Consider the following 22,156-nt stretch of genomic DNA (forward strand, 5'->3'; position numbering starts at 1 on the left):
AGCCGATTGAATGGGATCCGGCATCAATAACCCGTCATTTCGCCGGTGATCGCCTTTCTGCGAAGAGTGTAAAGTCTCCATGACGCTGCCCATATTAGAACCCATCGCTTGGGAGGCTGCGTTGTTGATCAAATTGATAATCAATCTGGAGCGAGCTGTAAGTGCTTCCGCAGACCGTAAATACCGAAGTATGCTCTAAGGGGAAAAAGGATGGTTGGATGGAATGAGACCAGAAGCTCAATTAAAGGCCAGAGCAAAACAAGATGCGAGAAATGATGAGAAAGAATACAGGTGAGGCGGACTGTGCGCTCTAATGGATACAGAGCAACATAGACATGGTCAGCTAGTACTGGCTGGAGCCCAACGCCATGGATAGAGGACAAAGAGGGGGGAGAAGATAGAGGGTAAGGAAGATGTACAGGCACCGGAGATTATGCGTGGGAGATAAATGACAGTGAATTTATATCTCAACAAGACCAGAGTTTCAGCTGTCTGTGCTGGCAGATGCTAACCTGTAGTAGAAGCGACAGACACGAGCCTGAAGGTAATTTCTGGGGCTGCAACCATCTGCCTGGGCACATTTGGCAGGCGCTCTTAGTTCTTCATGATCACCGTTAATTCCGATTGGAGTCTCTCGTACGCTGCCGCTATCCCCTCTCATGGTTCGCGTGGAAATGCTGGGTACGGAGGATCTAGAGTTATAGCACTGGCATATGTCATTCAGAACCATCCGGGTAGTCCGTGATCTCAGGAGAATCGACCCCTCCAGCTGATCCCTAGCCATTTTTGACTGTCAAGACTCAAGTCATCGATGCCCACGCCGTGAAGTCTTGGCAAGCCTATGAGCATCGGCCTCTGAATGGGGTGGTGGCGCTCCGGCATCTTGGCTGTAAATGCTCCCGGGAATAGGTCACGGATCATGGATGCCTTAGAGCCTGTTCTTGGGATTTGTCCGGGATGCTGTGATAGGTATGATGCACCCTTTAGCAATAATTGGCGGCAGGTAGACATGATAATAGTTTTATCTATCTTCTACTTTCCCTGCTGGGAACACTGAAGGGGGGGAGAGGAGGGACTGTTTATTTACACATTGAATACACAGCCACGGTTGACTCGCGTCGAATCCCGCAGCTCGTTCGCTTCCAGGTGGATACGGGTGGGTTTGAGGACCTACTATAGGTACTCCGCAGTGCAAGACTGGATACCTAGTAGATACTTTTTGAATTTGAAAAAAATGGGCTATCCTATCTTCGAATTTTCAATGGGTAAATATTAAGCAAATTCGTGGTGGGATGGATTCCAAAGAAAAATCCCAACATCGGTGGACTAAGTAGAATCGGCTAGGTTGCTTCGCGGCCCGTGTGAGAAAAACAAATCACTGGGAATCATGGATTTGGGTTTGGGGGATGAGACGGTCGGGCCCATAGCTGGGTATTTTTGAGGTTCGAGTATCTAGTACCTAGTAGTATCTACAGTGCTACTGTTCTTAGCAGATGGTAACAAATAATAATTAGGTTCTACTAGGATAGACCATCCTAAATGCAAAATCGGAGTTAAGGCTAGCAGCATGCTGCTAGCGTACCATATCCAAGTAGCCCGAATGCAGGGCTCTCAGTCTCCGGAAACGTGGATCACTTGGCTGGAGAACCGATCTTATTGAGGATGCCTTCATCAGCGGAGAGTTTTATATCTTGCACTACCTATCTATTGTACACCATGACTTGTAGTACTAGTAGCTATGCATCCATGCTTCTGATTGGTGGAGAGTGTACATACCCACCAAGGTACATACTAATCTAGGTTGCCTCCACCAAGTCCTGGAAGAAATGGAAGAAGCTACTAATTAAATCTTGGTGAGGTGACTGAGGTGACGCTAGATGGGTAGAATGTAGATATTACTAGATACTACTACATGCATACCTAACACCACCTTCACATGTCAGATCTGCCGGGATCACGTGGTGCTTATGCAAGAATTCCTTAAGTCAAGCAATATGGCGAATGCGGTTGGTGGCCAACGGCTACCGTCGGGAGGGGTATACCAATCTGTTACGAGATTTTTTTGCCTTGCCAATTTTTTCCCCCGTCTTATCCTATTTTCTTTGCATCTTCATTTCTTAAGATAGCCGGATAGGTGCTTCAAATACCTTTTACTATTCAATATTCAAACGACATCCCAATTCAACAAACCGATAACCACAATGTCGACGATAACCTCCCCGGCCGTCCCTCCGGTGGCCCTTGACACGATCACTCAGCATATTGGCAATACTCCCTTGGTCAGGTTAAACAGGCTTCCGCGTAGCTTGGGAATTGAAGCCACCGTCTATGCCAAACTGGAATATTTTAATGCTGGCGGGAGCGTGAAAGATCGGATTGCTTTGCGCATGATCGAGGAAGCGGAGCGAACTGGGCGCATAAAGCCCGGTGATACTCTGATTGAACCTACCAGTGGTAACACGTAGGCCGTCCAGCTATGCGATCTCGAGATTATAAAGGAAATTCCCTAACACTTCTGTTTCTCGCTAGCGGCATTGGTTTGGCTCTTGTTGCGGCCGTTAAAGGTTGGTTGGTGTTTAGTTGATGGTTGGCTTCCAGACTGTCGGTGGCTAACACTCAATGTCGGAGCTTCCAGGCTACAAGACGATCATTACTCTGCCTGAGAAAATGTCTGCCGAGAAAGTGTCAGTTCTGCGAGCGCTGAATGCCACCATTATCCGTACTCCCAACGAAGCAGCATTCGATTCCCCGGAATCCCACATTGGGGTTGCGAAGCGCCTTGAGAAGGAGCTTCCGAACGCGCACATCCTGGATCAGTATGGCAACGAAAACAACCCGCTTGCTCATGAATTCGGTACCGCGGAAGAGATTTGGGCTCAGACGGAAGGTCGGATCAATGCGATTGTCGCCGGTGCGGGCACTGGTGGAACAATTACCGGCCTCTCTCGTGGTCTCAAGAAACACAACCCCGATATCCAAGTCATTGCTGCGGATCCTCATGGATCAATTCTGGCTCTCCCTGCTGCTCTGAATGAGGAGCATGAGAACGAACCTTACAAGGTCGAGGGTATTGGGTATGATTTCATCCCCCAGGTCCTGGACCGTCAGGCAGTCGACAAGTGGTACAAGACTGCCGACAAGGAGTCATTCCAGTACTCCCGGCGGTTAATCGCTGAGGAAGGTCTTCTTGTTGGTGGAAGTAGTGGAAGTGCTATTTCCGCTCTGGCGCAGGCCGCGAAAGACCAGCGATTCAGCAAAGATGACGTGGTTGTCGTCGTTCTGCCCGACAGCATCAGAAGCTACCTTACCAAGGTAACTTGTTCCTCGTTCGGATTTTAATAAACCATCTAACTTGTTCTAGTTTGCTGATGACGATTGGCTGGCTGCCAATGGGCTCCTGTCGTCGACACCTGAGCCCACGTCCTTCCCAACGCTACAGCCGCAGGGGCAGAGCGATGCATTTACTGACTCGCAAGTCAAGGCCCTTCGTTTGAAGCCGATCACCACAGTTCGATCCAACATTCCCTGTGAAATCGCCATTGAGATGATGCGCGACAGGGGATTCGACCAACTTCCCGTACTTGCAGCTTCTGGGAAAAAGCTCGTCGGACTGCTCACCCTCGGCAATGTTCTCAGCCGGCTGACCCATAGACGCGCTACCGGGAAGAGCCCAGTTGCGGAGGTTATGTTTGATTTCAGCAAGATACCCGAAATTGTTACCGATCCTAGAGACATGGGGCTTGCAAGCTCGCAGATCAACCAGAGTGGACGCGATAACGCGAAACCCCATATCAGGGATCGTAAATTCGTGGAGATCACTATGGACACGCCTTTGAGCGTTCTTAACAGATTCCTTGAATGGAACAGTGCAGCAGTTGTCACTGAACGGGATGAGCATGGAGCAATGAAGCCGGTTGCGGTAGCCACGAAGGTCGACCTGCTTACCTGGATGCTCCATAACAACAAGAATGGCGCCCTGGATAATTAGCACCAGAGTCGCTTGCTCAGAGTATATATCTATTCCGCTTAGTTGCTCTTTTTCTTTCGAAGTGACGTCAAATCTTTTGTTGCTCTCTTTGGTGGATGCTCAACGCTCAATACTACCCCATCCATAATATAGATTTGTATGCTATGGTGGCAATGACGCAAATGGCTAGGCGGTATGGATTTTCATCAGAACTATTTTAGATACTTCTGATCAATGAGAAATCAGACATTCCCATACGCTGGGACCTCTTGCGCTGTGTAAGACTGACGTATGTAAATGAGGGCCGTGGTGACACCTCGGGTACGCTGCTCCGCAACTGATCTCGGCATCCCGAGGAATAAAAAAGCGGACCCAGGGAAGATGATGGAATTTTCCTTTCATCTACACAGACCCATTAGACATCCATAATGTCAGGCTTACTCACCTATAGAGAGTTTTGCGGGATACACTGCCGTTGGACGGGAAGGTGGCACCGGGAACAGGATTAGGTCTCTCAAGAACGGTGGCGGGACTAACCCACAAGAGACAAGAGGGTGAGAATAGCATGAGGCCTTAGGGCTTTGTTGTTACAATGACAACCAGAAGGGAGGCCAAAGAGGCATCAGAAGGGGTAAGCATTTGGTAACTCTTCCATACCGTGGTGGCTCGACGTGTGATGAGAGCCGCCATATCACATCACACGTGGATTCTGAAGCAGAATCTACACTGAAAAAGTCTAGGGGTTACTACTAAACTCCTCATATACAACATAGACAAAGGTTTCGTGCTTGCGTGCGACAATGACAAATTCCTAGCAGCAAAAGAGGAACGGCAACGCCATCATATCTCCCATGGGGAAACGGCAAAAGAGTAGTGACTATCCAATGCGATTCGGCTAATTTCTTCGCCGTAGAGAGGGCTTGCGGATCAGGCCAAGCGCTTGACTGAGAGACTGGCTATACTCACCTGTAACGGCAGTATGACATTCATCTCCCACTTCTGTCAGGCAGGCTTTGTTTCTGTCTGCATCGGTCATTAATTGAACCTTTTTCCCAAGCCTTGATATTACATCCAAGTACGGACAGTCGCCCCAGTATTTGGAAATTGTCTTTACAGCAAACTGCCTCGGCCATCAAATTCTAATCCAACTTCTTCTGCCACTTCTGAAATGTACAGCAACCCAGCACATATTAAGTGAGGTCCGGATCGTTGTGACCAACTCTTCGTTGCATTCATGCTGCCGTGAATTGGATCTAGATCAGCTCACTGCGCCCACTCGCTCAAAGTCACAGTCGCTGTGTATCGACGGCATTTAGCATTATCCCCGTTCCAATTTTGGCAACATTCTCTTCACAAAAGGGATCAGTCGTCAACCCCAGCAAGACGACTTCGCGGGTAAAATTATCGTTGTAAATATCTTCTTGCCGGAAAATATCGCCACAGAGCAATGGAAAGCCTGGGATGAGTATGTTGGAAAGGGTTTGTGAGCGGCTTTCGTTATGTCGTTTTCATCCTCGGACAAAGCTCCCAGGACGGCGCGCGACCACCATGTGTTTAGCTGCAAATGACAAGATACGAGTCGACGGCATTCGAGGTCAAACTACATCTCCATTTCCAAGCCATGCGCAACCACAGATTTATTCACCGATTTATGCTGTGGCTGAGTCAGAGTTGAATAAGAGTATGTTATACTCATGGTCCTTAGACCTCCAATTTCGGCCTAGGATGATCGTTTTGCACCAGAGAATATGTACGATCTCGAACCGTGAAAAAGTATTGCATATCCAAGAATTGTTTGGTGTTCGTTTCAATCCGCGACAAGGCCCAGTAGCGCTACCAGTAGCCCGGCTGATAAGTAGGACCATCGCTCACAGGCATTGACCGATCCATTCCTCCCACTTTTTGACACCGGCCCCAAGGTTGCCCTCATCATCACTTTTGACGGCGCCACCGACAATGTCAAGAGTCAGTCCAATCTCATCTTCCAGGCTGCCAAAGGTGAACTTAATGCGCGTGTCGGTGCTGCCCAGAATATCATCCTCGTCCTCATGAACCCCAGAGTCTACACTAGCGTCTATGAGACCTTTGCTCCTAGATTTGCGAATTCTGTCAATCTCAGCCTCTAGCTTTTCACGCACTGAGCCTGGCGGTAAAGCTGTGAAAAGATCTTGCTTGTTGGCGATGACGAGAACAGGAATCTCAGAGGCTGCTTTCATCGAAGATTTGCCTTTCTTAAGGGCCCTCTTCTGAAGGATCAAGAGCACATCATAAAGATAAGAAGCTGTGTCTCGCAGCGCTTCGGCCTCCGAAAGAGCAGCGGTATCGACCATGAAAAGGACACCACGCAGCCTAGACTTCACATCCTTTGATGCCGACATTGATAACAATGTTGCAAGTCCCTGCGATCCTCGCAGTTTTCCATGGCCGGGGGTATCTCTCAGGAGGTACTTGACGGGGTTCTTGGAGATATCCTTGAGGGAGGTGTCATTGACAGAACGGTAACGGTTAGAAGCCGTGGGGATCGAGGCAGGAAGACTGATCGTAGCTACAGTGGACGTTTGTGACGTATGTGTGAGCCGCGAGTCTTTCCGGGCAAGATGTGACGACTTGGTTTCCAGCTATTGCAGACAAAGGAAAGTGACCTGGTCAGTAACGGCTATAATAAGCGAAGCGAGCACAAAGCAACACTAGAGAAATATATTATGAGGAAAGGCGGCAAGACGAAGAGATAAGACGTACCAGAGTTAGAAGCGCGGTCTTGCCAGCCCCACTGGGACCTAGGAGTAAAAAGTTGCTGGAGGGCGGAGATGCAACTGTCTGGTAGAAGATCAGGTGCAGCAGAACAGGGAGGCCAAAAGCAATGAAGAGCGTGACTGCAATCGCAATGGGATTGCCGTCAAGCAAGCTAGTGGCTATTCCCTCAACGGACGTCCAATCTCCGTGATAATGCATGTTTTATAATGCTCACGTGAAACTCCGTGGACGGTATGGTATAACCAAGCTAGAGATCAGACTGATATGAAGGGTATTCACCTAACCGGGGAAAGGCAGAAGGTAATAGGATAATGTATGAGTAGGAAGAGCAATAACAGTCCACGGTATTCATGGATACCAATCCGTCGACGCCGGACTTCTTGTCCCTTTTCTCCCCAAAGCTGGCTAGAACTGCAGCCCGAAGCAGCAGGCAGAGGGATTCAGTATGTGGGTTGTAATCCTTTCCGAAGCCGTGCCGACTGCTGACATTCAGAAGGTTGCTTTGTTGGTTGTTGATTATTGCAGCGGTGACCGCAAAACAAACCGATGGGCCAGGCGGATCATGCCACCTTCGGACGTGCGGGCCTCTAGTACTGAGAGCAGAGAGACAGTGTGTTATTGCCTTGATGCCTGAATCGAAGCACGTGCGCCTTGTTTCCCGATTGGGTAACCCAGGTTTATACTTCCGTGCCGCAGACGGGTTCCAAGCATGCCGTTGCATTGCAGGGGGCGACGGGAGGGCATCAACAGTCTGTTGCCATTCATTCTTATTTTCGGATACCTCCCTTCGCTTCTGACGTGGCCCTTTGTTGACCATATTAATTATCTCTCTACACTCATTGCCTGTAGCGCTGGCCTCCCTTCCCCTGTGCAAGATGAGGCTTGCACGCACAATATCATTTGCGCTATCACTCCTCTCTACTGCCCTTGCGGATGTGGTGTTTATTTACCCAACCACCGGCACAGTTATTAGAGCTGGCGATGTCGTTACCGCTCACTGGAGGGATTCTGGCGCACTACCTCGAATGACTGAACTTGTACAATACGACCTCTATCTCTGTGCAGGCGGAGACACACCGGGATCCTATGTGTGTACCCTGTTAATGTCGCAATATTCATCAAAGCCATATACTAATGCCCCGGCTAAAAAACAGGAGGATGTGTCTCTTCTCCTTACAAATGCTATTTTTTCCAGGGGCAATTCGGTTTCCTTCAGGATTGATCCAGATGTCGGTGGCAATGATGAGAATGCATAGTAAGGCCATTACTCTGCTCCCACGGTACACAACAGAGGGTTCTGTGGAACTGGCAGGTCTTGTCCCATGCTGATAATCGCGCCTTATGCAGCTTTCTAAGGATGGTCGCTTCTGGTCCCGAAGCCTCGGTTGTCAACTACTCAGAGCGCTTCACGCTCACGAACATGACAGGCTCATTCTCACCACTTATTGTACATGGAATTCATTCTGCCATACAATCTCTTAGTTCTCCTGTCAATGAAGGGGAAGAAAATGAGGAATTGCGAAAGAGGCAAATGGTAGGGTCCTATACGATTCCATATCCGTTGCAAACAGGTCCTACGAGATACGCTCCTATGGCTAAGAAGCCTGGAAGTACGATTCCCGCGGGGTCGCCAACCCCCCAATTCTCAGCGAGCCTGTATACCATCGCTACAACTTATTTACCTGCGGCTACCATTCAGGTTACACTCTCTGCCTCTGAGACATACTCCGTGGTTAGCATCGAGAACACCGTAAGTATAGCTTCTGCCGATCTTTGCAAGACCGAGCTAATGGCGCCTGTTTCTTGGAAAGGCATCTCCTGCACCGCATTCTCAAGATGTGCAAATGAAGCGGTTCTTAGAAAGATGGAAGGATTAGGTCTTGTAACAGTTTGGACTTCTGACGCTCCAGGCAGCCAAAACCATTCCATTTGTTCGATTTAGTGCCTTTTATACCCCGTCCACCATATGTCCTGTCTTTTCCCCTCATAATGTTCTCTAATAATGGCCTATTTGCGGCGTTAAAACGCTGGAATATGTGTGCATCTGACCTTTCAAATCTCCGATTTATGTTAGTTTGCATGGAACCGGCTTTTATACTCGACAATACTGGTTATCGCCTGCACCCATCCCCCAGTTGATTTAAAACACAAACTTTGCATACTACATCCTAATGCCGCTTAGAGACGTTCTACTCTATCATATTGTGTTCAATTCTATTCTTCTTTTTATTCCTAAGGCTATTGTCGGATTTCCTTCAACCCTCCGCATCCTCTTTCGTCCATTAGTGACGAAATGGCTGAATAGCATAAGGGAGGGAAGTTAGCTGTCAACCGGGCAGTGGATGGCTTGAAAGGACCAATATTCCGGTGGTGGAATTTTGCTGTTGGAGTTTTCCCGCCGGGTGCCTTTCGGCTGTTTCCCTCGAGGAGCCACAATACCCTGTACGCGCTTGGGGTTCGTTTAATGCCGTGGGCTTTCGTCATTCTGTATGAAAGAGATATTCTCACGGAGAGCAACATATTCACTGTCGGCATAACCAAGCAATGATTGGATTTGCGTGCTCCTGTGGCCCTTGATGCGAATAATCTCACTGCTGCCGTAATTGACTAGGGCACGTCCGACCTCCTTCGGCTCCTGGCCGTGGTGAAGAAAGTCCCCATTCAAAGATTCCGGTGAAACTTTCTCAATGACAACCAGTCGTACCGCTTCCTGTTGGCCAAAATGGCCTTCCACACCCACAATACCTGCTGGAAGCAGGCCGGCCTTTTTCTGAAGAGCACTGTACGCACCGTGATCAATATAAATAGTACCTCGGGGTTTCAGACCATGGAGTAGCCAGAACGATCGGGACTGGATTGGAGTTTCCGACGGAATGAACCGTGTATGTAGCGGAGGCATAGTTTGCAAGTGTGACACGTGGTCATAATCTCCGGTCTCCGGGCCAACTGAAGCTCCTTGTTGGGTTTGCTGAAGGTATTTGACAATTTCATGGACATTGCCCGGTTTGGAGCTTTTGGTGATGATTGTGGTCACACCCGCACTAATTCCCAACTTCGCAGCCACGATTTTGGTACTCATTCCACCCGTTCCTAAGGAGGAGCCGGCAGACGAGACATCAGCTTCCAAAGATGAAATATCCGTGACGACCTCGATAGGCCGTGCATCAGGATTGTTACGTGGGTTAGTAGTATATAGGCAGTCGACATCCGTCATTAAGAAAAGGTAGTCAGCTTTCACCATGGCTGCTGTTATTGCCGACAGTGTGTCGTTGTCGCCGAATTTGATTTCCTTGTAAGAGTAAGCTTGGGATAGTTCAAGAATAACGGCTAAGGCCCAGGAACCTACCGAGACAGCGAGAGTGTCATTCTCATTGACTATCGGGATCACGCCCATGTCAAATAATTGTGCGAAGGTATTCTGGGCATTGATGTATTGCGTCCTCTATACCGGGGTCAGGCGCAGCATACACTTCCAGGGACCGAAGTGGAGGCTTACATCCGCGATGTCGTTTCTAGTCAGCAGTATTTGTGCTACTGGAAGGCGGAGATGCGAGAATAAACCATCCCACAGACTCATTAATCTGCACTGTCCGACCGCAGCCAACGCCTGGAGTCCCTCGGTTAGCCACCATAGTCAGGCGGTCCGTGACGTTATCTATAAGGTACCTGTATACGGGGGAGGTGATTCGGCCTCTGCTCAACATCCATCCTTCGCAAACCCACGCCAACAGCACCGGATGACACGAGCACGACATTGTGGCCGTCGCGATGGAGTTTGGCAGCGGTCTCGACGATCAAGGTAAGATTTGACAAGATCGGCTCATGTGTATTTTCATCTACTATGGAGCTCGTCCCTATTGATAGAATAATTTCAATCAGTACTTCTCTCTCTTTCTAGACCAGGATGAATGTCCAGGCCAATTGGATGTACCCCGCACCTAGTTTGATGACGATTGTGAGGCGTTGAGAAGCCATTGCGAAAGGAAATTAAGAAAGTCAGATATTTAACGCTCGCAACCACCCATTTCACGGCGGCACTGGCAGATCGCAAGATTTGGCCTCCCTCCCAGGCACAGTCGTCTCAGATCGGTTGCGCTAGTCTATATAGCATGATCGGCCCATCTAGATATGGCCGTGTGCAATTTCCTGGGGATTTTCTTTCTGCCGTCCACCATTCACCGCCAATGCGGAGAGCTGACGGCGGAATTGGCCTAGGCAATCTTTCCGCTTCTTCCATGGTCAGTCGTTTGCTGACGTGCCTATTCTTCGAGTTCCGGGCGAAATGTCGACCCCAAAATCTTCTAATACCAGTTCGCAAACTGACAATCGAGACACCGGTTTCATACCGGGTGACGACACCTGGACACAATGGCGCAACATCTTCTCCATCCTAGCAGGCAAAATGACAAATGAAGGGAAAGAACAGTTTCGTGTTGCCCGGGACATTCGAAATGAGGCCACAGATTGTAAACGTTGTGAGGACCAGCGAGACTATCTGTTACAATTCAGTAAGTCGTCCTTGCTCTGTATCTTCTTAGAGAGGGGGGTTTAGTCGGAACCATCGCTAAGAAGACAACCTATAAGGCCCAGTAATCCGCTTTATGCACGACAGCATTCGACAGCTTGGGGGGGATCTTTCTAGCCATAACATGTATTGCCGCCGGTGTACCAATCGAAAAGCGGGAGGCTTCGATCCCGATTATGGTATCTTGCTTTGCGCGAACGAAATGAAGGACCAGGGACACCTGGAGGACACAATGGCCCATGAAATGGTCCATGCCTATGATCATTTGAGATTCAAGGTTGATTGGACTAACGATCTGCGGCATGCAGCTTGTACTGAGGTAATCAGCTTCCCACCTACGATGGCCAGTTAATGCTCAAGACATAGGTTGACCCAAAGACAGATTCGAGCCAGCTCCCTTAGCGGGGAATGTAGATGGGCACGCGAGTTCTTCCGGAGGGGCCAGTGGAAGTTTACACAACAACATCAAGAATGTGTCAGAAGAAGAGCTGTATTGTCCGTACGCGCAAGGCCGGGATGCAAGGATGAAGCTCACGCGCAAAAAGTTGTAAATGAAGTATGGGACAGCTGCTTTAGAGACACCCGCCCCTTTGATGAGATTTACCGATGATACGACAGGCTTTTGAGCATTACAGCCATGCGAGGTAAACTTCTTAAGTGTATTATATTCGATGTGCCACGTGCAAAGATATGCCAATTAATAGACCTAGTGAACCAAACGCCGCGACAGGAAGATGATCGTAAAAGAGAAACCCCGACAGGCTTAACTCCACAAAATGAAAGGGATTGAAAGGACTACTTGCTAAAGCGACGAGAAAAGACCGAAAAGCACCTCTTAACACCAATGCGCCTAGGTTTCATGCACAATACGTTAGGGTTTGGCTTCCCTTGACGAACCAGAACTGCGCTTCATAGTGCGTTCATCCTTAACACAATGTTTAAGGATCCAAGGATGCCGTTGGATTTCATCGAGAGAGATTCTCTTCTCTGGGTCCAGAACGAGGAGCTGCAAGGTGTTAGTAAAAGCTGTATCTCGGATGCCAGACCCTAACATACCCTTTTGATAAGATCCCTAGCCTCAGGACTGACGAAAGAGGGGACTGTCATGTCCGCTCTTGCAATCCGCCTTTGTGTCATAACAGGGGTGTCCTCGAAAGGAGCTTCTCCAACAAGGAACTCATAGGTCAAGACACCTAAACTCCACAAATCTACCTTCTCACTGTAGTAATTATCCTGTGAGCCCGGCTTGAGCATCTCGGGGGGGAGGTAATCCAATGTTCCGCACATCGTTTGCCTCCTGTTATTCGGTGCATGTACGCTCCAACCAAAGTCGCTGATCTTTATTTCCCCGTGAATTCCGACAAGGATATTCTCAGGTTTGATGTCACGATGCATGACATGTTTCTTGTGAAGATATTTCAGGGCGGCGGCCATTTGAGCAATGTACTGGGCAGCCTTCCATTCAGGGAATCGATGTTCCTTTCGAAGATGCTTATACAACTCCCCCCGACCGGCAAATTCTAGAATCAAAAAGATTCGTTTGCTGTCGTGGAAATGACCATAGAGCCTGAGAACGTTCGGATGACGGAGATTGCTCTGGATCTCAATCTCTCGGCGGACTTGCTTTTGCACTCCACCCTGCTGCAATTCGGATTTATGCAAGACCTTGAGCGCGCATACGAAACCCGAAGACCGCTCCTTGGCTAGGTATACTCTGCCAAACTTTCCCTTCCCCAGAGGTTTCCCAATTTCAAACATTCCAAGGTGTAGCTTTTTGGGTGATGCTTGGTCATATAGTGGGTTTGGGTGCCGTTGTTCCCCATTCTCATCCAGGTTACGGCTCGGTAGAGTATTCTGTGAGCTCTTGGTGGGGGATGGGCCAACGTTCATCGCATTGACTTTGTTCTCATTGGTGTTTTGCAGGGCCAACTTTAGCAGATTGGGTCGGCTAGAGGCGTTGTACTGCCCTCCAGGTCCGAGGCCTGAAAGGGACATGGCCGTTGATAGAGAGCTCTGATTGATGGCATTAACAGGCCGGCTTGCCATTGAAGGCATACTCTAGGACTCATACCTTAGGCTTCGGATAGCTGCCGCCATTGTGCCCGGTATCACTCTCATCTTTAACAGAGAGGCGCTCGAGGCGCGCTTCCAGTGTCTTGGAGGCCATATAGGAACGTTGTAGGCGAGTGATGTCGAATGGGAGAGCCAACAGGGGTGGTGGACTATTTAGAGGACTATCGTGCTCTTATAAAAGCATCGTCAGGCTCTGCAGTACTTCTAAAACAAATGATGATCTAGGAGGGAAGCCGGAGGAGGAGGTGAATAAGGTGGAGGAGAACTGGAAGCTCTCCAGCGACGCTCGGATGTTTATCGGGTTTGGTTCCTTGACCCATCACCCCAGCAACGAATCGGACCGCCTCTTTCTCCGGCACCGCGGGGTATGATCTATCATCCGGGCATGGGGAAGAGCGACAATGCATGTCGAAGAGCCAAGAGACCTCCCTCCTTGTCTGCTCTTTCAGTATTTCCCATATCGACGTCTTGTTCGTGTGGCCCCTTTACGTTTGCTTCTTACTTACCCAATAGCATAGCATGACATCACGTAGCAACGCGGCGTCAGCAAGTATGGCGTGTACCGCCACCTCGCCCAGTTTTCAGAAGCCCAAATCTGTCACAGTCAAGGGATTCAAGATCAGCACTCAGAAGCTGCCAATACTCAAAGCGGATCCAATTGAGGGTATGACGAGAGAACTAGGAATCACCCCGCCCGAGATGATCTTCGGCGACAATTTTGTTGCAATCGAACATGAGCAGAGTCAGTGGGGATTAGCTTTCAACGCGTTTGATGCCTTAGACCGCGTGGACAAAACCGGCACATCGATGCTGAGGGTCGCTTACTCCAGGGAGTGGCAGAAGAGCAGGTACTGAACCATCCGTGCTCGCCATCCTGAGACATTTTGACTTGTGCATGTCGTTGACTGACATTTTGTTAGGGAAAAGACTCATGAAGGGATCAAAGAAGTTGTCAAACCCTTCGACTGGTCTTACACTACGGACTACACGGGCACAGTCAAGCCTGGGAGTCGGCCATTCGTAGCTACGACAAAGTCGATTCCTATTGAATTGCTTAAGCGACCAGACCCTATACTATTTTATGACGAGGTTATCCTTTACGAGGACGAACTTGCTGATAACGGCATTACTATGCTATCGTGCAAGATTCGGGTCATGCCATCCAGACTTCTGCTACTTGCGAGGTTCTTTATGAGACTAGATAACGTTCTATTTCGGCTTCGGGACACGAGGATTTATGTCGACTTCGATGAAATGGAGATCATAAGAGAGTACCAATCCAGGCAATGTGAATACGAGGCAGTAAGACAGGTAAGCTTGTGGCGTTCTTATTTTCAGGTACTCGACCCGACTTGAGGAGCCAAAAGAACTGATCATCCGTTGGAAGACCTTAGCAACAACGAGAGATGACGTACCGGCCGTCATGAGAGATCCTAATAGACTTTCGGAAATTCTCCCGTTAGTCGAGAAACGCTTAGAGAGGGTGGTTCTCAAGGAATAATGCATCTATTTTGGTGGTTACTCACTACCCCTAGCCTTAGTCCCACCTCACCTCCCTCTCAAGTGCAACTGGTTGAAGGGAAAGCAACCCGCGGGATTATACCGACAACCATTCTATCTGCCAGGCTGGTATGCGAACTACTTATTCCGGTGCCCCGAGTCGCTTCAATGCCATGCAACTCAGCTTATGCCGGCGCTGTTCCAGATAAGAAAAGTGCCCGTGTCACCACATGCGGTGACTTTGGCGCGATATCCTCTATAAGAGGAGCGGGGTCGTAAAGAAAAACATCGCACACGGTCGCAGCGATTCATTCTTCTTCAATGAAGCATGATGGTACTACCCTTGTAGTGCCCAAAGATAATGGGCAATGTGGTCTAATTATCATTCCATGAATCCATTGAGACAGTCCGTCGCATAGTTGTACCCACCGTTCCTACCTAAATCACGTGTATACCTGGTGCCTTGTGATAGAATACTGCTAATGTACCCAGCTTAGTGTGTAGGTAGTTGTTCATGTGACGAATTACACACATGGTATATGGGTAATGACAAACGGTGCAAACAGTATTGATCCCGGGGGCTTCTAGACTTCTCCGGAGTATGGAGTACTTACAACCTTTTTAAGTAATCATCAATAAAACCTCTACCAAGAGAATACGCGGGAAGAGTTCATCTGACTCAAGCGAGCACCAAAAGCACACACGATTAAGTAGCAGATACACAATCCAGGTTTCTAACGATGCATTCCGCTTGTCCGAAGAATCTGTCGCTCCGGGCGTTCTATAATTTGCAATGCTTGAGACCCCAGGTATGGCTTAGCAGAGGGAACAATGGAAGGACATTCACCTGACTGAACTATTGTCTTTAGGTACATGCAACCAGCCAAATGCTCTTGCCATCAACTTGCTCCCCAGCTCCTTCAGTCCCTCACCAACACACTAGTCGGCAGCAACACTCGCTAGCCTCGTGCTTCGCTCTTCGTTCACAAAGTCGTCGCAATTCTTCGCAGCTGGCTCGAGCGATTGCGCCGCGCCCAGGTACTACGGCAGAGACCTATGTCGCGTACGGAATGACTCAGAAGCTCTTTGAGGCATGTTCCAACCAAGCAGACTACAAAATACCTCAATTGTCTCAGAAGGGGGCACAGGTGCCTAAGACTAGCGCCGGAGAAGACTTGGGAGTAGGCGAAGGGTGGTGGTATGAAGGTTTGTGTTCATCGATATCATCCTGTGGGTGATTCTGTACCTCAAATGCGAGACTGACGAGCGCATTGGCAGAATTGGGCCTCGTTCCTACCTTTTCTACCTGGTCGCAGGTTACCTTTCTGCACATGTACCTATTGACGGTCCGACTGCGCGCATTGCCATCGCATGAGAGCCTTCAAACCTACTCTCGACACCTGATTGATCATTTCTCACATAATGCGGAACACCGCATGGATGTACTTCACGGCTTGTCAAGCCGTGGCATTCGGAATAAGTTCCTTAAGGACCTTTTCATTCAATGGCGCGGTGTTCTAGCGGCATACGATGAAGGCCTCATCAAAGGAGATGCTGTGTTGGGAGCTGCTGTTTGGAGAAACTTATGGAAGGCGAACCACACTGCTCCCGACGGTAATGAATTGGACTGGTCGAAGATAGCTCAGGTCGTCGCATATATGCGAAGAGTGCTCTCTGAACTCTCTCAGGTGCCTGAAGCGGACTTGGTCTTTCAATTAGAGCGCCAGAAGGGTGGAAGCCCGGGGATTTTCTCCTATTCCGATGTTGACCAAAAAGTGGTCATTAGCCAGCGGTGATACTACGATTAAGCGGCTCATTCTCAGTGGTTTTTTACCCGCCCGTTGTTTCGCATTCTATAGTGTATCATATCCTTCTGTCATTAACATACTTGGTTGACCATTTTTGCATACTTCGCTACCACTTCGAGGGCTAATGAGCGTAGACGACCCTGCCCGTTGGATCACATCGAATATGAACAAAAACTAGGATAAACCATTATTTCCGGATGAGCACGTCCGAGGACACAAGTAAGTCGGAAACCTAAGGCCTTGCGTATATCGCTATATGTCCTTCTTCCCGAAGAGGTCCTTCTCAACCATACCTCGGCATATAGGATGATAAAAATCCTTGTACTTCTCGAAAGTTTCGACTGCAACTGGACGGTTGACTTTCTGCAAGCTCCGAAACCTTATTGGTCTAGTCAGCACCACAACTCGACATTTCAGTGACAGAAGTTGCTTACAAAGGTCTCACAAACTTCATCCTTCCAATTCTGCCAAGTAGCTCCGTCGTCGGCCCAACGACACTCTCGTCGCCAGCCTTCAGGCCAACTTGGAAGTACAAGTTGGCGACTTCTATGTTTTCACTCTTGGTGAGTCCGTAAACTTCACCCATAAGCTTTGACAATTCGTGTGTAAGCGGTCGCTCAAAAAGAAGTATCTGTTCCAAGAAGACCACAATCTGGTTTGCGCTCAGTCCTTCAATGTCGCTCGGCTGCGGCTTAAAGGAAGTCTCGGAAAGGAACTTCCATTTGTGAGAAAGCTCATATACAACATCTACAAGCGATGTGTCAAACTGAGGCTTAGGAGGCAGCCCAGGGGCATAGAACCATGTGTCCCAATCAAGAGCATTCAGAAGTTCAGACGTTTCCGCATCAGAACGGAAGAAATCCAGCAAAGTTGATTTGAACTCGTAGGAGTCCAACGACTTCCCCTTGAACGTGGTAAAGTACTAATAAAGCCAATTCAAATCAGCAAGTCAAGTTCGCTCGGGATATATGGGAACGCACATGAGGGATAAACTGGTCAAACTTCTGCTTGCCGACAAGAGTTTCCAAATGGAACAAGAAGTTGAAGCCCTTCTCGTACGGAATACTTGAAAACGCATCATCTGGGTCCTTGCCCTTGAGATCCGTAATCAATTTGGTGAACTCATGGTCATGGCCGAAATGCTCTACGGAGTCTGTGAGCGCTTTCCAACCTATGATGGCCGAGAAATGCCGATACGCTTCGCCATGCCTGTGATTCGATCAGTGATTGATTGAAGCGGCAACAACATATCTAGGACTCACACGGCAGCTAGAATCTGAAACATCGTCAGCACGTGTTAGGGAGTACTCGCCTCAACCGGCGACAAGGGTCAGGGGCAATAAACATACCCGTCTCTCAAGGTACGTAGTCCAGCCTTCATTCAACCAGAAATGCTCCCACGACGCATTAGTCACAAGGTTACCGCTCCAGCTGTGTGCAAGTTCATGGGCAATGACGTCGATGTTCTCCCGATCCTAATCACCTGCATTAGTATCAGGGAAAGTCTACCTGCTCAAGACTGCCTCTTGTATCGTACCTTGGAGATGATACTGGGCGTCGCGAAGGTGAAGATCGGATTCTCCATTCCTCCATAAGGAAAGCTAGGTGGGAGAATCAGGACATTATACTCGCCCCAAGCGTAAGGGTAGACAATTTTCTGTATCTAGGTCAGAAAGGGGACCGTTGCACTTAATGACCTACAGACCTCAATTGCACCGATAAACTTCTCGGTATCTGCTTCGAGTTCCCACTGACACTCTTGGAGTTTGTCAGGGCTAGTTGCCACAACGCTCCGAGGTCCAATTGCAGCTTCCGAGATGTCACTGCCATTGATAAGTCATGTAGCAAATGTGAGGCATTAGGAACAGGCGTATGCAAGCTTACCCACTGGCCAGAGCAAAGAGATAACTAGGGATCGGGACGCGCTGATGGAACCGGTACAAGGATTTGCCTTCAGTTGATGACACACCCAATGCATCACGGACAGGCAAGCCACTGGCAATCACAGGAAGAGGGGAGGAGATATTGAAGTCGATGGTACTCTTGACATCAGGCGTATCTTGACAGGGGAATATGGACCGCGCATGGATCGCCTGACATTGAGAAACTAGAGGTAACTTCCGTCAGCAGCTCCAATTTGTTCCGTGAACCCGTGCTGCCTGGAGGTATATCAACAGGCAATGTGGGCGGAGCAGGAGGAAAAAGGTCACTTACACATGTATGGATGATTCTTATTAGATGTCTGGGCTGGGGTCAGCCATTGAAGTGCGGTACACTTCTCGGTGGTCTGAACAGAGATCTGAAGGTGCGGGGTGTCAGGCCATGCAGCGGCAGCAGCAACAACAACAACAACAACAACAAAGAGAAGGATGGTTTAAGTTCCAGCTATAGAAATACCTCAACATCGATCGTTTCGTTCAGCTTCACGCCTTGGTCGAGCTTGATCTTCAAGGCCGAGCCGTAAGGTCCCAGCGGAGGAAGGAGCTCCCAGTTGGACGACTTTCCATCGATGGTGACACCGCCGATTGCAACATTGTTAGAGTCTAGGATGATCTCCTGCGAGTCCCCGTCGGTGGTCGACTTGAGCTTGTGGATAACACTGCCCACCAGCTTTTTTTGGTCGAAGAGGATGTCAAAGTTTGCGGTGATATGGGTGCATATCCAATTGTTGTAGTTGCTGAGGGTATTAGGGTCCCTAGGGGACCTGATGCTAGTCGCCATGCTACGTCTGTGGATCTGGGGTAATTGAACGGACCACCGAACTTGGATCGCAGAGTTGACGTCGACCTTCAACCCGGTGAAAGTAGGGCCACGAGGAAAGCTAGTCCGCCAGAGTAGGGCCAGAGGAATCTGCAGCATGTGCCCCTCTTATAATGCCGGATGGGCGACTTGAACTGGATGAGTAAAGGGAAAAACTTTTTTTCTCCTCTTATCCTTCGAGTACGTATCGTCTTTTTATTTGTTCATTATTTGTGTATTATTGGGGTGGTTTTTCTAGCCCACCTCAGGACTAAGTCACCATCCTATCAATCCGACTTTTGCGGGCGGAAGACATGGGTCCCCTGCCTAAGTTGGTCTTCTCTTAATTTCTGTTACATTCATGTTCCAAAGCTGCGAGCCCCGCATCTGGTGATATATTCTTCACCAACAGCCTCGGTAAATCATTCCAAAGGGGAAGTAGGTAGGTATGGAGTGTTTCCAACTCGCTTTAGTTTTTCCCAAGCATATCCGCCCTCACTATATAATTTACGCCGGGATTTTTGCATCCAGGACACCTTGAGGGTTGAGATGGCCACTAGTGCGATGGAATCATGGCTCCAGTGTTCAGGAACTCCGTCGATTCTCCGTAGATACTGCTTGATAAGAGAAGGCACTACGGAATACTCATTACTAGTTATCGGTATGTTATACTGTAATGATATGGCGCCATATGACTGTACTTCATATCCTCAGGGTGTGTGCACTATACCATCCCGTAATCCGTCTCTATCTATTATAGCAAGTTAGCTGATATTGTTCTTCGTAGCCAATTTATCGCAACAGCGATCAGCAAGTTTTCTACGCTAACAACTGCCTATAAAGAAACAGTACAATAAATTCCAAGGATTGGAATGCCTTCTAGACATACAGCTTTCTTGTACTAAGTCAGACCGACAGCTCATCCTGTGAGGTGCTGCTTACCCTGACCGTACCATGCAGGTATGCAGGTACGGAGCAGATACGGAGTACTTACTCCTTGTAGATACAACCAATGAAGAGCTCAATTACCTGGCGCTCACACTCTTCAGATACTCGGTATTAAAGGCTGATACACAATACAATTAATAATAGGCTTTCAGTGTTGATTTCCTCTCACAGTTTCAGTCATCGAATATCCATGTGTGAAAGAAAACATCATTGTGAATATATTGTGCTTCGATTCATCATTGTAGTCCTAGTCATGCCTAGCGATCATACGTACCGGCAGGTACTAGGTAAATAGATACACCAATACTGTTGTGGTTCCTGTAAGATTCCATGCCCCAGCTTCGCACCCGCTCTCTCAGTTCGATCCTCATTTGTTTGTTTTGAGGCATTGTGCCTCTGCTGGTTAATTTCAAGTATTCTTCTCTTTTATGAGGCCCGCTGCTTACTATTCAAGCTGCGGTGACTGAATATCGCTGAGCTCAACTCACGTCCTAGTTTGAAGGATTAGCTGCAATCTGAAATCATGGACGCGCCTCAAGTGCAAGTCGGAGCGCCCGAGGGCCCTTCGAACGGTAGCAACGCGGAGAAAGAAAATGTTCAAACTTCACAGAATACGACCAGCTTTGACTTGAACGCGAGCGCGGCTTCTAGCGCGGTAAATGAAGGCCAGGCCGACTCGTCTCATGACATCGTTTTGCCTGACGCGAGCGCAGCTGACCCAGAACCGAAGCCAGCTGCCCCCAAGAGGAATCCTGGCCTCCAATTCCTCGAGTAAGGGCCCGTCTTCCCCGACTCTCTGGGGGGTGTTTTGTCTCTTACAATCTCTGGAAGGTTTTTCTAGCTAACGTTCTTCAGCTACCTGAGATCACCTATTGTGGAACTGGTTGTAGGAACCGGGGAGACGAAAACCACCTTAACAGCACACCAGAGCTTGCTTTTGGCGTCCCCCGTGCTAGCAGAAAAGGTCACGACTTTTGAGGGATCAGACCCTGTAAGTGATCCCAATTCGTCTATCTTGGGCTCCTATAAAACCAAATCCTAACATTCGATAGCGTCGCATTGATCTCCCCGAGGAAAATGTGGAAGCCTTTGGTCATTTTCTCCAATTCCAGTATACCCGCGATTATTCGGCGTCCCAATCCGATTCTCATACCGAACAAGAAGCAGTTGTGGGAGAAATCGACGACAGTGGGGAACAGTTGTTGAAACATGCGCGAGTATACACCTTGGCGGAAAGATTGGGGATCCCATCGCTCAAGACCCTGGCACACTCGAAGATACACCGTATCAATAGCACATCTCATGGTGAAATTGCGTACGCTCGTTATGTCTACATGAATACGCCAGTTGATGACGTTACCATCCGGAAGCCAGTAGCAACATTCTGGGCCCTAAGAAGTCACGTCCTGCGCCATGAAGCTGAAGAGGAGTTCCGCAAGTTGTGTATCGAGGTTCCTCAATTTAGCTTCGATGTACTCAGCCTCGTTCTCGACCAGAAGGAGAAACGTGCCCAGGACAAGGCAGAGTCAGAGTCTGCTGTGAAAGGAAGTGGAAGGAAACGATTGAGGAGTGGTCTGTAGCGAACGGCAACTTTCCCTTAGAATAATTAATCCCATACTGGTCAGAACCAAACAAAATGACGCACCTACCTATACTGTGTGAACAACTACTAAAGCGATATTTTGTGCTACAAAACGTGGAGACACTCCCAAAAATTTTCTGCAGATCCCCGCAAACTGTTGCCACTGATCTCCTGATGTTACTTGTCACTCTATTGGGAAATCTCCAATTACCATTCTATCCCCTTGTTAGAGGGCTGTCGTACAAATACTGTACCATACT

The 22,156-nt window shown here is 48.7% G+C and overlaps 11 protein-coding genes across 11 annotated transcripts; 7 read left to right on the forward strand and 4 right to left on the reverse strand.

Moving 5' to 3' along the window:
- The first annotated feature begins 2,026 nt into the window (after positions 1–2,026).
- Positions 2,027–4,162, forward strand: BO94DRAFT_533086 (cystathionine beta-synthase CYS4). The gene is made up of 4 exons (XM_025611259.1): positions 2,027–2,461; positions 2,530–2,564; positions 2,636–3,312; positions 3,362–4,162. The coding sequence occupies exons 1-4, from the start codon at positions 2,202–2,204 to the stop codon at positions 3,986–3,988; spliced, it is 1,599 nt and encodes a 532-aa protein (XP_025470106.1). The 5' UTR covers positions 2,027–2,201; the 3' UTR covers positions 3,989–4,162.
- A 1,257-nt stretch (positions 4,163–5,419) lies between these two features.
- BO94DRAFT_372405 (signal recognition particle receptor subunit beta) lies at positions 5,420–7,040 on the reverse strand. The gene is made up of 2 exons (XM_025607219.1): positions 6,707–7,040; positions 5,420–6,585 (listed from the first exon to the last, which is right to left on the reverse strand). The coding sequence occupies exons 1-2, from the start codon at positions 6,917–6,919 to the stop codon at positions 5,836–5,838; spliced, it is 963 nt and encodes a 320-aa protein (XP_025470107.1). The 5' UTR covers positions 6,920–7,040; the 3' UTR covers positions 5,420–5,835.
- Positions 7,041–7,427: 387 nt separating this feature from the next.
- Positions 7,428–8,890, forward strand: BO94DRAFT_372437 (putative beta-1,6-glucan biosynthesis protein (Knh1)). The gene is made up of 4 exons (XM_025607220.1): positions 7,428–7,809; positions 7,876–7,976; positions 8,069–8,471; positions 8,533–8,890. The coding sequence occupies exons 1-4, from the start codon at positions 7,597–7,599 to the stop codon at positions 8,596–8,598; spliced, it is 783 nt and encodes a 260-aa protein (XP_025470108.1). The 5' UTR covers positions 7,428–7,596; the 3' UTR covers positions 8,599–8,890.
- Positions 8,891–8,913: 23 nt separating this feature from the next.
- Positions 8,914–10,842, reverse strand: BO94DRAFT_573480 (glutamate 5-kinase). The gene is made up of 5 exons (XM_025614971.1): positions 10,660–10,842; positions 10,388–10,575; positions 10,218–10,328; positions 10,068–10,163; positions 8,914–10,010 (listed from the first exon to the last, which is right to left on the reverse strand). Exons 1-5 carry the CDS (start codon positions 10,694–10,696, stop codon positions 9,183–9,185), a joined length of 1,260 nt encoding a protein of 419 aa, XP_025470109.1. The 5' UTR covers positions 10,697–10,842; the 3' UTR covers positions 8,914–9,182.
- A 117-nt stretch (positions 10,843–10,959) lies between these two features.
- BO94DRAFT_533091 (mitochondrial inner membrane protease ATP23) lies at positions 10,960–11,969 on the forward strand. The gene is made up of 3 exons (XM_025611260.1): positions 10,960–11,229; positions 11,306–11,565; positions 11,629–11,969. The coding sequence occupies exons 1-3, from the start codon at positions 11,004–11,006 to the stop codon at positions 11,854–11,856; spliced, it is 714 nt and encodes a 237-aa protein (XP_025470110.1). The 5' UTR covers positions 10,960–11,003; the 3' UTR covers positions 11,857–11,969.
- BO94DRAFT_533093 (aurora family serine/threonine-protein kinase) lies at positions 11,899–13,569 on the reverse strand. The gene is made up of 3 exons (XM_025611261.1): positions 13,318–13,569; positions 12,303–13,259; positions 11,899–12,252 (listed from the first exon to the last, which is right to left on the reverse strand). Exons 1-3 carry the CDS (start codon positions 13,411–13,413, stop codon positions 12,118–12,120), a joined length of 1,188 nt encoding a protein of 395 aa, XP_025470111.1. The 5' UTR covers positions 13,414–13,569; the 3' UTR covers positions 11,899–12,117.
- A 302-nt stretch (positions 13,570–13,871) lies between these two features.
- On the forward strand, positions 13,872–14,820 carry BO94DRAFT_461059 (TIP41 family protein; the record flags this gene model as incomplete). Its single annotated transcript, XM_025607910.1, has 3 exons — positions 13,872–14,167; positions 14,240–14,630; positions 14,707–14,820. The coding sequence occupies 3 exons, from the start codon at positions 13,872–13,874 to the stop codon at positions 14,818–14,820; spliced, it is 801 nt and encodes a 266-aa protein (XP_025470112.1).
- A 626-nt stretch (positions 14,821–15,446) lies between these two features.
- Positions 15,447–16,768, forward strand: BO94DRAFT_533094 (uncharacterized protein). Its single transcript, XM_025611262.1, has 3 exons — positions 15,447–15,628; positions 15,689–16,025; positions 16,098–16,768. The coding sequence occupies exons 2-3, from the start codon at positions 15,707–15,709 to the stop codon at positions 16,613–16,615; spliced, it is 837 nt and encodes a 278-aa protein (XP_025470113.1). The 5' UTR covers positions 15,447–15,628; positions 15,689–15,706; the 3' UTR covers positions 16,616–16,768.
- BO94DRAFT_533095 (bifunctional aminopeptidase/epoxide hydrolase) lies at positions 16,644–19,574 on the reverse strand. Its single transcript, XM_025611263.1, has 10 exons — positions 19,025–19,574; positions 18,842–18,926; positions 18,512–18,734; positions 18,333–18,450; positions 18,165–18,284; positions 17,977–18,102; positions 17,890–17,903; positions 17,608–17,836; positions 17,062–17,549; positions 16,644–17,006 (listed from the first exon to the last, which is right to left on the reverse strand). The coding sequence occupies exons 1-10, from the start codon at positions 19,484–19,486 to the stop codon at positions 16,880–16,882; spliced, it is 1,992 nt and encodes a 663-aa protein (XP_025470114.1). The 5' UTR covers positions 19,487–19,574; the 3' UTR covers positions 16,644–16,879.
- BO94DRAFT_372773 (uncharacterized protein) lies at positions 19,300–20,240 on the forward strand. The gene is made up of 2 exons (XM_025607221.1): positions 19,300–20,081; positions 20,154–20,240. The coding sequence occupies exons 1-2, from the start codon at positions 19,508–19,510 to the stop codon at positions 20,192–20,194; spliced, it is 615 nt and encodes a 204-aa protein (XP_025470115.1). The 5' UTR covers positions 19,300–19,507; the 3' UTR covers positions 20,195–20,240.
- Positions 20,241–20,642: 402 nt separating this feature from the next.
- BO94DRAFT_533097 (uncharacterized protein) lies at positions 20,643–22,136 on the forward strand. The gene is made up of 3 exons (XM_025611264.1): positions 20,643–21,085; positions 21,170–21,305; positions 21,367–22,136. Exons 1-3 carry the CDS (start codon positions 20,838–20,840, stop codon positions 21,892–21,894), a joined length of 912 nt encoding a protein of 303 aa, XP_025470116.1. The 5' UTR covers positions 20,643–20,837; the 3' UTR covers positions 21,895–22,136.
- The last annotated feature ends 20 nt before the right edge of the window (positions 22,137–22,156 follow it).

This window comes from Aspergillus sclerotioniger (genome assembly GCF_003184525.1).
Source record: "Aspergillus sclerotioniger CBS 115572 chromosome Unknown BO94scaffold_7, whole genome shotgun sequence".
Taxonomy (NCBI): Eukaryota; Fungi; Ascomycota; class Eurotiomycetes; order Eurotiales; family Aspergillaceae; genus Aspergillus; species Aspergillus sclerotioniger.

What these genes read in the sequence shown, in the direction of transcription:
- BO94DRAFT_372437 (XM_025607220.1), top strand. Translation starts at nt 7,597, where the DNA reads ATGAGGCTTGCACGCACAATATCATTTGCGCTATCACTCCTCTCTACT. An exon ending in GAGACACACCGGGATCCTAT is followed by an intron (nt 7,810 to 7,875) that starts GTGTGTACCCTG and finishes GCTAAAAAACAG; the next exon opens with GAGGATGTGTCTCTTCTCCT. An exon ending in GGCAATGATGAGAATGCATA is followed by an intron (nt 7,977 to 8,068) that starts GTAAGGCCATTA and finishes CGCCTTATGCAG; the next exon opens with CTTTCTAAGGATGGTCGCTT.
- BO94DRAFT_533094 (XM_025611262.1), top strand. Translation starts at nt 15,707, where the DNA reads ATGCTCTTGCCATCAACTTGCTCCCCAGCTCCTTCAGTCCCTCACCAA. An exon ending in CGAAGGGTGGTGGTATGAAG is followed by an intron (nt 16,026 to 16,097) that starts GTTTGTGTTCAT and finishes GCGCATTGGCAG; the next exon opens with AATTGGGCCTCGTTCCTACC.
- BO94DRAFT_372405 (XM_025607219.1), bottom strand. Translation starts at nt 6,919, where the DNA reads ATGCATTATCACGGAGATTGGACGTCCGTTGAGGGAATAGCCACTAGC. An exon ending in AGACCGCGCTTCTAACTCTG is followed by an intron (nt 6,586 to 6,706) that starts GTACGTCTTATC and finishes TGTCTGCAATAG; the next exon opens with CTGGAAACCAAGTCGTCACA.
- BO94DRAFT_533095 (XM_025611263.1), bottom strand. Translation starts at nt 19,486, where the DNA reads ATGCTGCAGATTCCTCTGGCCCTACTCTGGCGGACTAGCTTTCCTCGT. An exon ending in AGTTTATCGGTGCAATTGAG is followed by an intron (nt 18,285 to 18,332) that starts GTCTGTAGGTCA and finishes ACCTAGATACAG; the next exon opens with AAAATTGTCTACCCTTACGC. An exon ending in TTGACCAGTTTATCCCTCAT is followed by an intron (nt 17,550 to 17,607) that starts GTGCGTTCCCAT and finishes TGGCTTTATTAG; the next exon opens with TACTTTACCACGTTCAAGGG.
- BO94DRAFT_573480 (XM_025614971.1), bottom strand. Translation starts at nt 10,696, where the DNA reads ATGGCTTCTCAACGCCTCACAATCGTCATCAAACTAG. An exon ending in CTAGAAACGACATCGCGGAT is followed by an intron (nt 10,164 to 10,217) that starts GTAAGCCTCCAC and finishes ACCCCGGTATAG; the next exon opens with AGGACGCAATACATCAATGC. An exon ending in ATGACACTCTCGCTGTCTCG is followed by an intron (nt 10,011 to 10,067) that starts GTAGGTTCCTGG and finishes TACTCTTACAAG; the next exon opens with GAAATCAAATTCGGCGACAA.
- BO94DRAFT_533093 (XM_025611261.1), bottom strand. Translation starts at nt 13,413, where the DNA reads ATGGCCTCCAAGACACTGGAAGCGCGCCTCGAGCGCCTCTCTGTTAAA. An exon ending in GCAGCTATCCGAAGCCTAAG is followed by an intron (nt 13,260 to 13,317) that starts GTATGAGTCCTA and finishes GCCATCAATCAG; the next exon opens with AGCTCTCTATCAACGGCCAT. An exon ending in CTAGGGATCTTATCAAAAGG is followed by an intron (nt 12,253 to 12,302) that starts GTATGTTAGGGT and finishes AACACCTTGCAG; the next exon opens with CTCCTCGTTCTGGACCCAGA.
- BO94DRAFT_533091 (XM_025611260.1), top strand. Translation starts at nt 11,004, where the DNA reads ATGTCGACCCCAAAATCTTCTAATACCAGTTCGCAAACTGACAATCGA. An exon ending in AGACTATCTGTTACAATTCA is followed by an intron (nt 11,230 to 11,305) that starts GTAAGTCGTCCT and finishes ACAACCTATAAG; the next exon opens with GCCCAGTAATCCGCTTTATG. An exon ending in GGCATGCAGCTTGTACTGAG is followed by an intron (nt 11,566 to 11,628) that starts GTAATCAGCTTC and finishes ACCCAAAGACAG; the next exon opens with ATTCGAGCCAGCTCCCTTAG.
- BO94DRAFT_533086 (XM_025611259.1), top strand. Translation starts at nt 2,202, where the DNA reads ATGTCGACGATAACCTCCCCGGCCGTCCCTCCGGTGGCCCTTGACACG. An exon ending in GAACCTACCAGTGGTAACAC is followed by an intron (nt 2,462 to 2,529) that starts GTAGGCCGTCCA and finishes GTTTCTCGCTAG; the next exon opens with CGGCATTGGTTTGGCTCTTG. An exon ending in TCTTGTTGCGGCCGTTAAAG is followed by an intron (nt 2,565 to 2,635) that starts GTTGGTTGGTGT and finishes CGGAGCTTCCAG; the next exon opens with GCTACAAGACGATCATTACT.
- BO94DRAFT_372773 (XM_025607221.1), top strand. Translation starts at nt 19,508, where the DNA reads ATGGGCGACTTGAACTGGATGAGTAAAGGGAAAAACTTTTTTTCTCCT. An exon ending in CTGTACTTCATATCCTCAGG is followed by an intron (nt 20,082 to 20,153) that starts GTGTGTGCACTA and finishes TGTTCTTCGTAG; the next exon opens with CCAATTTATCGCAACAGCGA.
- BO94DRAFT_533097 (XM_025611264.1), top strand. Translation starts at nt 20,838, where the DNA reads ATGGACGCGCCTCAAGTGCAAGTCGGAGCGCCCGAGGGCCCTTCGAAC. An exon ending in CCTGGCCTCCAATTCCTCGA is followed by an intron (nt 21,086 to 21,169) that starts GTAAGGGCCCGT and finishes AACGTTCTTCAG; the next exon opens with CTACCTGAGATCACCTATTG. An exon ending in CTTTTGAGGGATCAGACCCT is followed by an intron (nt 21,306 to 21,366) that starts GTAAGTGATCCC and finishes AACATTCGATAG; the next exon opens with CGTCGCATTGATCTCCCCGA.